Source organism: Musa acuminata, chromosome BXJ3-1 (genome assembly GCF_036884655.1).
Source record: "Musa acuminata AAA Group cultivar baxijiao chromosome BXJ3-1, Cavendish_Baxijiao_AAA, whole genome shotgun sequence".
Taxonomy (NCBI): Eukaryota; Viridiplantae; Streptophyta; class Magnoliopsida; order Zingiberales; family Musaceae; genus Musa; species Musa acuminata.
In genome coordinates this window covers 20,263,199-20,277,500 of record NC_088349.1, presented here as the reverse complement: position 1 = coordinate 20,277,500, position 14,302 = coordinate 20,263,199, and the positions used below count along the sequence as shown (strand labels likewise).

General features: G+C 37.0%; 1 protein-coding gene across 2 annotated transcripts in view; it reads right to left on the bottom strand.

Moving 5' to 3' along the window:
- LOC135629415 (uncharacterized) overlaps positions 1-10,756 on the bottom strand; it is a 10,982-nt gene extending 226 nt beyond the window's left edge. Inside the window, exons 1-6 of one of the 2 annotated variants that reach the window (XM_065136725.1) lie at positions 9,495-10,756; positions 4,463-4,554; positions 3,457-3,531; positions 2,092-2,153; positions 1,793-1,862; positions 1-691 (exon numbers count right to left, since the gene is read on the bottom strand). The exon at positions 1-691 is cut by the window's left edge and continues 226 nt beyond it. In XM_065136725.1, the coding sequence (XP_064992797.1) occupies positions 2-691; positions 1,793-1,862; positions 2,092-2,153; positions 3,457-3,531; positions 4,463-4,554; positions 9,495-10,692 (2,187 nt within the window). In that variant the 5' untranslated portion in view covers positions 10,693-10,756 and the 3' untranslated portion in view covers position 1. The remainder of the gene's footprint in view (positions 692-1,792; positions 1,863-2,091; positions 2,154-3,456; positions 3,532-4,462; positions 4,555-9,494) is intronic. The other variant, XM_065136726.1, reaches the window with a different exon arrangement.
- Between the last annotated feature and the right edge of the window lie 3,546 nt (positions 10,757-14,302).

Below are 14,302 nucleotides of genomic sequence, written 5' to 3'. Positions count from 1 at the left end.
CTTATGTTTTGGCACCTAATCCCCGTGATTTCGGCTGCTTCACTGCAGTCAAGGGGTTGATGATCCCCTGGCTGTCTTTTCCCAGGCCCGTGCCGGGGACGAAACCCATCTTTACCATCATCTTCAACCCGAATCCCTTGGTGTGTCTCTCAAAGGCACCAATTCTTCCAATCTCTGCTCCCACGCTGCTGGTCTCATCCTCGAATTGAACTCCCAGTCCTAGCGATTTGGGCCGCTTGACGACTTGTATCGGCTGAACCATGCCCTGTCCTGCCTTCCCCAGCCCAGTGCCTTCGACAAATCCCATCTTGGCCATCAGTCTTGAACCAAAACCTTTCGTGTGCACCTCAAATGCACCGATGCTTGCATGACTAGTGGCGACTGTTTCAAGTGAGGTGCTTGCACTCGAATCCACAGTTATTGTCTCTTTTGCTGGATCAACCTCCATGACACCAGTGGAAACAAATGAAACTGGCCTTGCCGCGTAGGAAGCTAATCTCTGCTTTCCAATTCTTTTCCTACTTCCACTTGCTTCACTGCTCTTCAATAGCTTCGATGGAGCAGACTGGTGCTCATGACTTGCAGGACCTTTGCCCAAATTTTTACGACCTTTGGGTTGTTTTAGACATTTAATCTTGGTGCCCTGGTTGACAATGAAGTCATCAACATCATTAACACTCACTCCCAGCAGCTGAAACCATAGAAAAATGATGTCAGCAACAAAAGAGGCCACTTAACATGAGAATAATTATAAGACGGTAATAATGAAGTATCTTTGCCCAGTAGCATTCTTAAAACAGGTGGGTACTCTGCAGAATAGCAAGGTCTGCAAATGCTTGCATTAACTTGATCACATTAATGTCTAAATCAGAGCTACATCAGAAATTATATAGCAAGTCGTTATGCAAAAGAAAATACTGTATGACCTGGCTCCTGCTAGGAACAAAAAGACATCATTAATGGTCTGAAGTAGATGACCAGCTATGTTTCAGATGAATTGACTTCTTCAATGGAGACTGGTATCATTGCCAAACTTCAATTTTCAAACAATTTGTACATACAACTAGGCAAAGGCTACTTATCAGTGCTAAGAACTCTAAGCTATCTTGCATTTACCAGAGGTGAAAACTCAAAGGTTATGATAACTATTGCAGTCAGAAAAAATCCGCAACCTTGTTGATTTAACATTAACAACTAAAAAACATGGTCGAAGGCAACAAGTCTTGCAATTAAACTCGTGTGCTATGTTGTCAAAGCTCTCTTAACTAGAATGCACAAACATTCTACATGCCAAGTGTGATATTGGGAATATCGGGGGAACATCGTTGAAATTTTTGCAAACAGGAACTGACCATTGAGTCAGGGAAGAACAGGGTCAAAGTCTTCTAAAATAACAGTCAGAGGAATCCCATTATTAAAGAATAAAAGATGCTAAAGTTGATGACAGATGTCAATGAACTGATCAAAGCAGCAAGACAAAGGCAAGGTTTTGTGTCTTGTATGAAATTTTAAAGCTAGAAAAGAATTAGAGAGCTGTGCTAATCCACAAACGTTTGTTGTGTGGACTACAAGAGCCCTCTAGTGCCATGCGCATGCATAAAGCCTAGAACACATGCCCAGCAAGTTATATGATGTGCACCGCCTCGACCTGGGCAAAGCCAAAATGCAGTCCAATAATTCCTAAATATATAGGTATTACTTCTTAAATACACAGTACAACAACATAATAAAATAACAGAATCAGAAAGTTTAGGTACATAAAGTATCTTATCGGATGTATGCAGCCAAGTACCTTATCCAGACGAAGTTTGTCCCTCGTGGAAGGCAAGCATGTTCTCTCAGTACGACTCACAGTCACAAATCTGAAAATAATGGTCTCATAACAATATTTTACAGTACTCATGTTTCCTAAATCAAACAAAACTAACACCAGTGCCATAGATGCATGTCTTAAAGGCTTAGAGCATTTCTTGATGTAGTTATCAGGATTATCCATAAAGTCAGTGACTCACTCAAATGACATGATTTATGAATTCAGCTAGACGCATAGTTCTCATTCACTAAATTGCAAGATTTACAGAGCATAATTACCTTTTCTTGCCTGAACCTTGACAGCCACTGCTCAGGTGATAAATTGATGCAAGTCTCTGCACCTGATGAAGCAAAGAAATGAAAGATGACGATACCTTCTATAGCAAATAGGAAAAGCAATATTTTGGTGATAAAAAAACTATAAGGAGAGTCTCAGAAAGGAAAAAAATAAAAAATTATTAATATCTACTACATGAATAAACATCTAATTTGGCAAACAATAAGAAAATCTTTTCAGTCTCTCAAGGCATCAACTGACAAAAGATAACGATGAGGTATAGTCAATAACTACTAAAACATCATATAGCTTTTTCACAGCAGTGAAAATGAGTTTCCACTTCCTGTGCTTTAACTAAAACCAGCAAGGTCATGCAGTATATAATAGCAATCCAAAACAAGTGAGGGAAGAAGATCTGCAAATATAAGACACTAACCAGAAATATGAATTACTATAATATTTATGCATAAAAAGTATAAAAAAAGTATTAACATTTTAATAGGCAACCAATAGATACTATTATATTAAAGATAACCCAATAAAGAATTTAAATATGTTTATCATGCCCTGAGAGAGGGCCAGTACCATAATGAAGTGGAAAGCATCTTAACAATCTCTTATGGATCTTTCTTAACAGAAACCTTCCAAGCCAAAATGCAACATGAACAGGATCGGATATCTATGGGTAGGCTCACACTCTTGGGGCCTACTTATCCAATCAATTTGGCATTTGTTACACATGATATGGGTGACAAAAGGTTGCCTGACCAACATGATAAGGATGCAAAAGTCAGGCAAGCAAATGGTCAAATAAAAAAAAAGAAGAAATTATCTCAACTCACTCCTGGCTTAATGATCATCAATCATTCTTTGCTTCCATGCAATGAAATGCTCAAGTAATTTTTAAATGGAAGAAATATGTAAAAAGAAGTAAAGAACAATAAAAAGAGCCCCCAAAATTGAGAACATGGTAGCAAAAAGAGTAAACAACAAAATATACAATAGCCCAGATTGTTAAGTTATTAACAACATCAACAAAGAATCATATAGCTCAGAAGCATATCATAGATAAGTATGCACAACCATACACTAAGCATTATTATGATCCTATCAATCTTTTAACCCATTTAAAGTTGCATCACCGATTTCCTGATTTCCAAAAAAATATATTACTGCCACCTAAATCATGTAACATCCAGAAAGGTAAGCATTGACACATTCATTCTTAGTTGCTCTTTTTTCCTTTAATTCTTGACAAACCAGCTGGCCAGCTAGATGTTGACATGTCAAATGAGCATTTAAACCATAACCAATCTATGTGTTTCTAACATGCAGTCATGATAAGAATGATAAAAAGAGTATCATACCTGAGAACAGTCACGTGTATGCATTGGCTGGAATGACAACATATCGACCTCATTAACAACCATCTGTCTAAGTTTCTACATGTAAAAGACCAGTCATTTATTAGTTGAACATCAAAAATCACCAATTGCAACACCAGTAAGCTGGGGAAAGGAAAACCCAAGTTGGACAAAGCTTTTCATTTACTCTGCACAATTAGATATTTATACAATATTACTTGATCAACATGAATCTTATGCAATAAAAAATATCACCATAAATCAAACTATAAAACAATCATCATCATGTTAGATTGGAACACTTCAACCCAATATCAACCAAAAGGATCTGATCCAAAGTTCTAATACAATAGCCATCCTAATAAGACTTTATTAATTTTAACTAGGTCATAAAGGTTCATTAAGGAGTTGAGATAGGGCTGTTTTAACACATCCCTTGAAGTATTTTAACTTGAGTATCCAGGTTAAAATACTAAACTTCTCAAAGATGCACCAATTCCTAGGATCGCAACTGTGCCTGATTCAAAGTTAAAATAACAGTTATCCTAATAGGACCTTGTTAATTCTAGCTAAGTCATATAGGTTAAGTAAAGGAGATGAAAAAGGTATACTTTAACCCGAATATCTGGATTAAATTACTAACATTCTCAAAGATGCAATAACTCCTAGGCAGAAGACAAGAAAAAGGGCCAACAAATACAAGAAAATAGAAACTCAAGCAACACCTTCAATCTAAACATAAGACATACATGAGAAATACAGTAGCAGATACCAGTATATTCATGTCTAAAATATCTAGTGCTACATTTGCTGTAATTTACTAGATCCTGGCTGGGGCTGGTGGGAAAAAATTGCCTTCTGGTTCATAGGGAAGAAGCTTTCCTATATTTAGCAAAATCAAAGTAAAAGACTGGTTTATTATAAGAAAATCTTTGTTCTTTAAGCCACGAATTGATATGTCCACCAACATTTTAAAAAGTGATATGCACAAAGTATAAATCAGGCTTACATAATGTATTTGATCCAGATCAACACCTCGATTGATCATACGCTGCCGCCGCTTCAAAGCAATCAGTTCTTTACGTTGTTTCTTTTTTCCTCCTACAATGAACAGAAAAATTAACACAATTAACAGTTTGAAAATTAATATAATTACTCCATATTAAAAATGTGACTCCCATGTAAAAGGGCACATAGCCACTAAAAAGAAAAGAGTGAAAATAACAAAACAACAGTAGCTGTAACCAGGAAAAATTAAAAGGACATTCCATATATTATACGTACTACTATAAATATTAAGTATCCATCAAATCAGGCAGACGCTTGAAAACTCATTTGAAAACTAAGTTAATTTATGATAACTAAACTCATCTAGAAACCAAAACAAGATCATGTTGTAAAACCACATTAAGCCAGCAAAAAAAAGCATTTTAATTATAAACCCCCATAGTGTTGTTTCTTTTAGGGGCAAAGGACACCGAGGTTCAGACATCTATAAGTAATTAGCAAATATTATAGTCCACTGAAGGAAGCATAGATTTGAAATCTGAAGAAAAATCCAGATAAACCTATGTTTACTATAATGAAGATTTGGAAGCATGGATCAATACTTACGTAATTATATGATCTGCTTTGTTTTAAACATAGAAAATGATATAGAAATTGAAGGAAGAGCAAGGAAGAAGTGACAGTTGAAAATTGATGTTAGACCTAAATTAACATCAAAACTAGACCCACACATATAACTATTAAAATCAAAGAGTTGTACAACAAAAAGACCATAGTCTATCAAACCAACAATTACTTACTACAAGATTGAAAATTGCCTGAACTTTCAGTCAAATTCAGACTTCCAATTCTCTACACATTAAGGAGTTTGTTATCTCAGGTAACAGATGTTTCAACCAGCACAGACTGCAAAAGTGTAACATACACTATCTCGATACATCACATGGAAGAAAAACAAGTAAGTTGTTAGGATTCTTTAATTTTAAGAGTCCTTAATTTTAGGGATTTGATATTAATCTTTATTTTCCTATTTAGTTTTTTCTAATTATGGTAGAAGTCCTTTGATGTAGCAAATTAGAAATTGCTATTTTTGTTTATTTCCTTTGATAGAAATCCTAGTCCTAGTTGACTAAGAATTAAATAACTTCATATATATATATATAATGTCTTTGACTATTTTTCTCAAACAATGAAATATAACTCAAATCCTTTGGCCAATTTGAAGGTTGATCCCCTCAAAATGATCAAAAGGAGGTTGACAAATCCCTATCTCTTTCCTTAGATAAAGATCTAGGGTTTTATTATATGGTATCAAAGCCTTGAAAGTGCCCCCTTGCTACAAATCATGGTCCTCGCTATCGTCTCAAGTATGTTGGACAACTCCCCAATCACTATCGACTCTTCTGACTACGGGTTTCCTAGGTGTTCCCTCAATCTCCTCTTCGACGTCACTGCAGGCCCCGACGCCCACGTCACCAACGGCGGCTTCACCTTCAACACCACTTTTGCTTCCAGTACAGCGTTCTCTTAATCTCCTCCCTAACGTCGTTGTAAGCCCCGACGCCCGTGCTATCAACAATGACTTCACCTTCAACGCCACCTTCTGCTCCTAATAACTAGTGCTCATGCCCTTGATCCAAAATCAAAAACAAAACTTAGGAATTACAGGTCTACAATCATACGCAATGACTACTAATAATTCTATGAAATTCCAATCTTAAGCCTTGGAAGAAAAAATTGATAGTAAACTATAAGAAATTCTCAATTATTTCAAAACGAGTTTGCTTGAGAGTTTTAGCAAAAATCAACAAGTTAGAAGTTCGACTTCTACCAATAAACAACTAGTTAAATCTAAAGTCACAGGAAGAGACTACCAAGAGCGTGATAATAGCTACCCTCACTTGAAAGTAGAATTTTCTATATGGGAAGATGGAGATCCAATTGGTTAGACTTTTATAGCAGAAAATTTTTTTTCTTTCATAAAACTCTAGAAGATTCTAAAATGGAAATAACTTCAATCCAATTAGTTGAGAATGCTATTCAATGGTATGATTGATATGAAACTTGTTATGGAATTCCCTTATGAGAACAATTTAAGAAAGGACTTCTTGTTCGTTTTGGACCATTTGAATATGAGAATGTTAATGTGTAGCTTATTAAGATTCGCCAGACTTCTCCTGTGTTAGAATGGTTGTCAAATCGAGCTAAAGATTGACTTGAAAAGCAATTGGTAGGAACATTTATTGAAGGTCTTAATTCAAATATTTAAGCATCGCCAACCTTGCACTATGACAATTGCAATTTCTTTTGCACGATTGTATGAAAAAAAAATTTACATGGAAAACCGTCGAGTGAGGAGTCTTAATAAACAGATGACCAGCAAGTCAACTACTTCAACCATTCCTAATCAAAATCCTAATACTATAAAACTGACCCAAGAGGAACTCAAAGAACGATCAATAAAGGGTTTGTGCTGACATTGTGATGAAAAGTGGAGTAGGGAGCATCGTTGCATGGAAAACTTTTGATAATTGAACTAATTGAGGAGGACCCAGAGATTAAGGTTGTAGACTCTGATCATAAAGGTACTAATAATGATGAGATTATTGAACCTGTCACATATGTTGTTCATGCATTAGCTGGTTATTTTAATCCTCAAACTATGAAAGTTCAAGGGCTTTTGAAGCATCAGTCCGTTACTGTTTTGATTGATACTGGTAGCACCAACAATTTTATAGATAGCAAGGTTATTGCACGATTGGCCTATCGCATTAAACGTTGTGATAAGTTCAAGACGAAGGTTGTTGATGGGCGAATTTTAACTTGTGATAGTAAGTGTTCTATAGTGAAGCTTGTTATGCAAGGCCAAGAGTTGCTCGTGGATTTTTTCTTACTACCATTGGAGGACTATGAGGTTGTGCTCGGAATTGAGTGACTATTAACTCTGGACAATATTTCTTGAATTTTTTTCAAATTAATTATGATTTTTTTTATCAATGGAAAGCAAGTAATCCTGAAGAAAAAGCATGGCAGTAAAGTCACAACTATTACTAGTCATAGAATGAAGAGAGTTTTTCAGAAGGCACACCATGGATGTTTTGTACAATTACAGAGCATTGAAGAGGAAGCTGTAGTACTTGAATAAGATGAAAATGTTCAATCATTGCTTCAAGAATTTATGGATGTATTTACAAAACTATAAGGACTTCCACTTCTTCGATCACATGAGCATCGGATTCCTTAACTACCTAGGAGTGCACCAACTAATGTTCGGCCCTATCGATATCCACACTTCCAAAAGACAGAGATAGAGAAAATTGGTAAGAAGATGCTTAAAGTAAGGGTTATTAAGGCTAGTGTTAGTTCATACTCCTCTGCAATCTTATTAGTAAGGAAGAAAGATAATTCTTAGCAAATGTGTATAAATTATCGAGCACGCAATAATATTACAGTGAAAGACAAGTATCCTATTCCAGTGGTGGATGAGTTACTTGATGAATTGGGAGGTGCACAAGTTTTCACTAAACTAGATTTATGGTCTAGTTATCACCAAACTCGTGTACATAAAGATGACATTCAGAAAACTTCTTATCACCCGCAAATAGATGGGTAGACTGAAGTGTTAAACAAATGTCTAGAAAACTATCTCAGATGCTTTACCAGCGATAAACTTAAGGAGTAGATGAAATGACTTCCTTGGACAAATTGGTGATACAATGCCACTTATCACTCTTCTACTAAAATGACGCCTTTTGAAGTGGTTTATGGTCGACCACCTCCCATGATTACAAAATACATGTCTGGTTCTTCTAAGGTTGATCAAGTGGACAAGAAATTGCTTGATAGGGATAAGATTATTCAATTTCTAAGAGATAATCTTGTAGTCTCACAAACTAGAATGAAGCAGCAAGCTGATAAGCATCGTAGTGAGCGGGAGTTTACAATGGGTAATTGGGTTTTCCTTCGACTTCAACCTTACAAGCAAACTTCTATAAAGGTTTAATCTTCTATAAAGCTATCTCCTCGATTCTTTGGGCCTTATAAGGGTGTTGGAACGTGTTGGCCCAATTGCTTATCGCTTGGACTTGCCAACAAGCTCTAAGATACATCCAGTTTTTTATGTTTCTTGCCTTAAAATGAAGTTAAGTGAGGATGATATTGTGCAACACCATTTACCAGATATTTCTTCTACTGGTGAGGTTCAAATCTTGCCTTAAGCCATAGTTAATCGACGTATTGTAATGCACCATAGATATCCTATCACTGAGGTGCTTGTTCAATGGACCAGCTTATCAATCGAAGATGTCACTTGGGAGTCCTACAAAGTAATGGAGGAGAAGTTTCCAAAATTTGTTGTTGCTCGGCTTTGAGGATAAGGCTGTTTTGGAAAGACGGGAAATGTTACGATGCCTTAATTTTAGGAGTCCTTAATTTTAGGGATTTGATATTAATTTTTATTTTTCTATTTAGTTTGTCCTAATTATAGTAGAAGTCCTTTGATGTAGCAAATTAGGAATTGCTATTTTTATTTATTTCCTTTGTTAAAAATCCTAGTCCTTGTTGACTAAAGATTAAATAACTCTATATATAAGTAATACCTTTGGTTATTTTTTTCAAGTAAAGAAATACAACTCAAAGCCTTTAGGAATTTGGAGGTTGATCCCCTCGAAAAGATCAAAAGGAGGTTAATCCCTTCGAAGCGATCAAATCCCTATCTCTTTTCTTAGATAAAACCCTAGGATTTTATCAATAGCCCATAAAATTTATTAAGTAAATCACAGTGATGAGGAAATATTTAATACTACCAATGAAAAATAAGACATCATAATTAAAAATGGTTATCATTCTGTCAGCAGCAAGCATAAGCAATCACCATTGATATATCAGGAAAATTAAGCATTTCAATATGATGAAAGGAGTAACATATGATAGCCTAAATACTAGCAGCTTCAGGTATTTTAAGGGAAATACACTTCAAGCGAGTGCCACTACAGCTAAACGTAAATATATTGTCATAACAAGAATAGTCGAACCTGGAGCATTACTGTACTTATTTCTTTGAGCCTCACGAGGCCATGATTGCAAAAGATGAGAAGACTTCTTTTTTCGCAATGCTGCTCTATTGTCCTTCATGACTAACAGATCATCCATTGGCAATAATCCAACATCCAGAGCTGGCGAACCAGTCATATTATACCTTGCATTACCCTTCAGTTTCCTCGACTTGGGTTTCTTCATGCCATATTCTGCGGATGCATTCATCAAAGCTATCCCCCCTAACTTTGTGCCACCCTTATGCACACTGTTCGTACTCTTCAACAAATCATCTTCATCAGATGAATCCAGATTCACTGCCTCCATCCAGTCAGCTCTCAACAACTCCACACCTCCCCCGATCCCGTCCAGATAATCTTGTGCCACCTCATCGTTGACATCAGAACCATCATCCGATGAGAAACTATCTCCTTCCGAGGAATAGTCCTCTTCATTCTCTTCGTCATCTTCTTGCGAAGACTCGCCAGCAGAACCAATTATTTCGTTCTCGATAAGCAGATCTCCATCTTCATCATCAGTGTCGTCCTCTTCGTATAAATCCATTTCCTCTTCTGGAGAAGATGTGTCTTCCGTATACACTCTAATACCACCTATTGACAAAAAGCCTCGGCCTTTCTCCTCCCTAGTGACTTCTGGAGTGCAGAAAGAATCAAATCCCAGTAACTCTTCTTCCTCCTCGTACCCTCTTTCGTCTTCTTCCTCCTCCTCTTCTGCATCACGGCGGAAGCCTAAGCCTACACCTCCGATAAACTCCGTATCGAGGGACACCGCATCCGGCGCAGCCTCTTGCTCCTCCTCCTCCTCACCACCATGAAACCCTAACCTTACACCGCCCATCGAAAGATCGTACTCGTATGAAGGGATCCCAACTTCGGGGTTCAGATACGGGGTGGGATCCACGAAAACCTCGAGCGGCTGGGAATTCTCGGAGCAAGGAAGAGAAATCGGGCAACCAGTGTCATCCCGACCGCCGGCAATATCGGCGGCAGGATACGCGTAGCCAAAAGCGTTTCCCCTCGCCGGCATCGGTCGATTTCCGTCCTTCTTCGCCCCATACCCGCGGCCTCTGGGCATTTCCGAGATTCCGGCATGATCGGAAAATAGGACCGCACTTCCGCTGCCTCGTGGATGGCCTCTGCCGCCGTTTCTGCCGAACCTCCGCTTTCCTCCGCCCATGGCGTTTTCCCTCGATAAGAGACGCCGCAGACCCGAAAGGAGAGAAGACGGGCAAAATGAATCCAAGGCGGTGCACATTATCATGTGAGAAACACGTGCTTAATTATGAAAATGAAAATAAAGACTTGTATAATTACGGAGAATTAAACACGTGCTTAATTATGGATATTATAAAACTAATCTTAAAATTGAAAATAAAGCATTATAAAAATGAAAAAAAAGAATACATAAAAATAATTTTATTGAATAGTACGGAAAATATAATATAATAACATTATTTGTGAATTTTAGGTGAATAAAATTAAAGTCATTAAATAAATCAATAAAATTTCAATATTAAATTCTAAAAATTCTTAAATTTTAACCTAAATGACCATTTTTCTATTTTTAAGCTTTAAAATAGATACGTTTAAATTTGATTTTAGTTGTATGATTTTTGTATGTTATCCGGTATAAATTTATAACCCTTAATGAGACAAAACACTTCAATGTTATTATAGAAATTCTTTTGAAGTTTTGTGGCTGCCAAAATACTTTTTAAATGAGAGTTACACTATTTTTGGATCATATTTAAAAACAATATTACTCACATTCTATCTTTTTCAGAAATGTTCAAATTTACATGAAATTTTGCAAGAACTAAGAAAGACCTAAATGATAAATTTTCTATTTCTAAGCCTTTAAAATAAATAGTTTTATTTATTTCAAACCTTAAAAGAATGAAATTATGTCATTTTTTAATTTTACCTAATTTAAGGTGAATTTACAACCTGGGTTTAAAAACCATTTAAATATTATTACAGAAGGTGTTTCAAAGTTTTAAGGTTATAAACAATTTTTTGGATGCCTATGTTACAATATTTTTTAATGTGTTTGTAGTGCTTTTAGTCATATTAAAAATAATGAATCTCATTCAAAAATAATATATTCATATTTCACTTTTTCTAAAAATTTATATATATTTAGAAATATTGAAAATAACTTTAAAAAACATAAAAACCAACTACCCTCTTACAACTCTTTTTTCCTTTTACAAGTTTAAGAGATAACCTTTTACAAGCCTTACACTTCTCTTAGATTGATCACAAAGCTAAAAAAGAGGAGGAGAATACTTAACACTTTTTCAATACTTTCATAACTAAAATCTTAGACTTTTGTTCATACTTTTCATGTTCTTTTATGCAAGAAAGAGTGAGGTATTTAAAGGCCCCAATGACTTCAAAAATGGAGCCAAAAAGTATCTCATCTCATGTTTTCGGGGTACTAGCGATACTACCGCCAGTATTGGGCGATACCATCACTTGTAGACTGATACTGGATGATACCATCCCTTAGTTTGGGCGGTACAACTACTTGACAAAGCCTCAGAGATCGGGCTCTGGTGGTACCACCGCTTGACAAGAAGGTACCACTACCTAACAACATTAACTACTGGCGGTACTATTGAATCTTGAATTTTGATGATGAAACCAATTGATAAGTGTTTATGAATTGATCTGCGTTTTGAGTGACGTAGGATGCTTCGATCAGGATGAGACAATTAAAGCATAAAGAATAATGTTGGGCTAGTGGAACATGTTAGAAGATTGGACGTCTAGCCAAAGGATCGGATAACGTATCGACAGAAGGCTTCGGGCTATAGATTCGGGCATCGAGCTAAGAAGAGCAAAAATTGCGCCAAGGATATTAGAGTTGCGGAGATCAACTGGCCAATTGGGTAATAGGCCGCAAAAGAGGACGATGCGTCGAAAAATCAAACGAAGCGTCGATGGACCAATGACATGCTAGACAAAATGATTCATACTTAGTAATAATTGTCTAGATCGAAGTATGTTTTTACATGTGCACGATTCACTACGATAGCAAGGCATAAATCAAAATGAAGTCCTAGAGTCAAGAACATGATTTCGTTGGGAGTTCGAGAGTTCATCGGAAGTCCGAACGTTTGTCAGAAGTTCTATCGGAATTGGCCGAGAAGTCTCGGAGCTTGCCAAAGAAGCTCATCGGAATTCGCCAAGAAGATCATCATGAAGTCTAGGAGCTTGCTAGGAGTCCGTTGGAACATTGCCGAGAGATCATTAGAAGTTCACCGAAAGAAAGCCGGAAGCTCACCAGAAGAAACCTAGACTTACGGACTTTGTTTAGCTTAGTAAATATCTTAAAATTCGTAGTTAGTAAATAATAGGGATTAGAATTGGGCCAACCTAATTAGGGGATAATTGGGCCAAGTTTGGGCTGTGTTGGGCCAAGAGAAAGGCCCAAACAGTAACCAAACAGGTGAAACCATCGTGGCACAATCTCCGAGACTATCAGGTGGTGGTACCACTAGTCTAGGCAGTGGTACTACCCAGACTCAGTCTCCGAGACTATCTAGGTGGTGGTACTGTTAGTTTGGGCGATGGTACCGCCCAGGCTACAAGCGGTGGTACAACTAGTCTGGGCTGTGGTACCACCCAGGCTATAGGCGGTGGTACAACTAGTCATAGATGCCCAACAAGCCAATCACATGAGTGATGACACATGTGACTTGATACAGAATCTTTTTGCTTATTATATTTTGGCGTATATCATTTTATAACTATTACATATATACATATATATATTGTGATGTCCTTGGATTTGTGCAATGGGAATCAGATCGTGATGAGATCACGATAATGAGATCGATTCACCTTTAAACACATATCCTAAATAATCCCGGTCATAGGTTACTCGAGAGGGACATCGTGATAACCGGACAGACTGGTGTGCTGTATACCCGTCCATATGATGGATGCAACTGGTCTCATAGCTGCTCGTGTAGGGACACTGGGGATACAGTACAGGTGCTCATTGGAAAATATTAGGATCGAGAGCACTAAGAGGGGGGGGGGTGAATTAGTGCAGCGGAAATCTTACAGAGATTAAAAACCAAAAGCTGCGTTCGTTCAATAAAAAAAAACTATTATGATGCAAAAGCTAATTCTCAGTTTGTATCTAAGTGTAGTTTGCGTCTAAGCGCAGATTGCGTCTAAGCGCAGTTTGCGTCTAAACACAGTTTGCGTCTAAGCGCAGTTTGCGTCTAAACACAGTTTGCGTCTAAGCGCAGTTTTACGTCTAAGCGCAGTTTACGTCTAAACTCAGATTTACGTCTAAACGCAGTTTTACGTCTAAACTCAGATTTACGTCTAAACGCTGTTTTACGTCTAGACGCAGATTTACGTCTAAACTTTGAAACTCGTTTGTATACTCGCAGAAAGCAGTATGCAGTTGAAATCAAGACGTAAACGTGAACTGAGAACTGATGATTGTGAGAGGAAAGCCGATTTACGTCTAAATGCAGTTTTACGTCTAAATGTTGAAACTCGTTCGTAAAATTGTAGAGGACAGTTTGCAGTTATCAATAGGATCAAAATGTAAGTGTAAACTGCAAAGAAACTCTTTCGTAAAAGCACCGAAGACAGTTCTGCAGAATCAAACGTAAACGTAAACTGTAATGTACGAAAATACGAATTTACGTCTGAATGCAGATTCGGAAGAACAGCACTTAGAACTTGTTCGTGAAAGCGCAGAGAGCAGTAGTAATGGAGGAGGTTTGCAGTAATGATAAAGTGCTCAAAAATAAACGCAA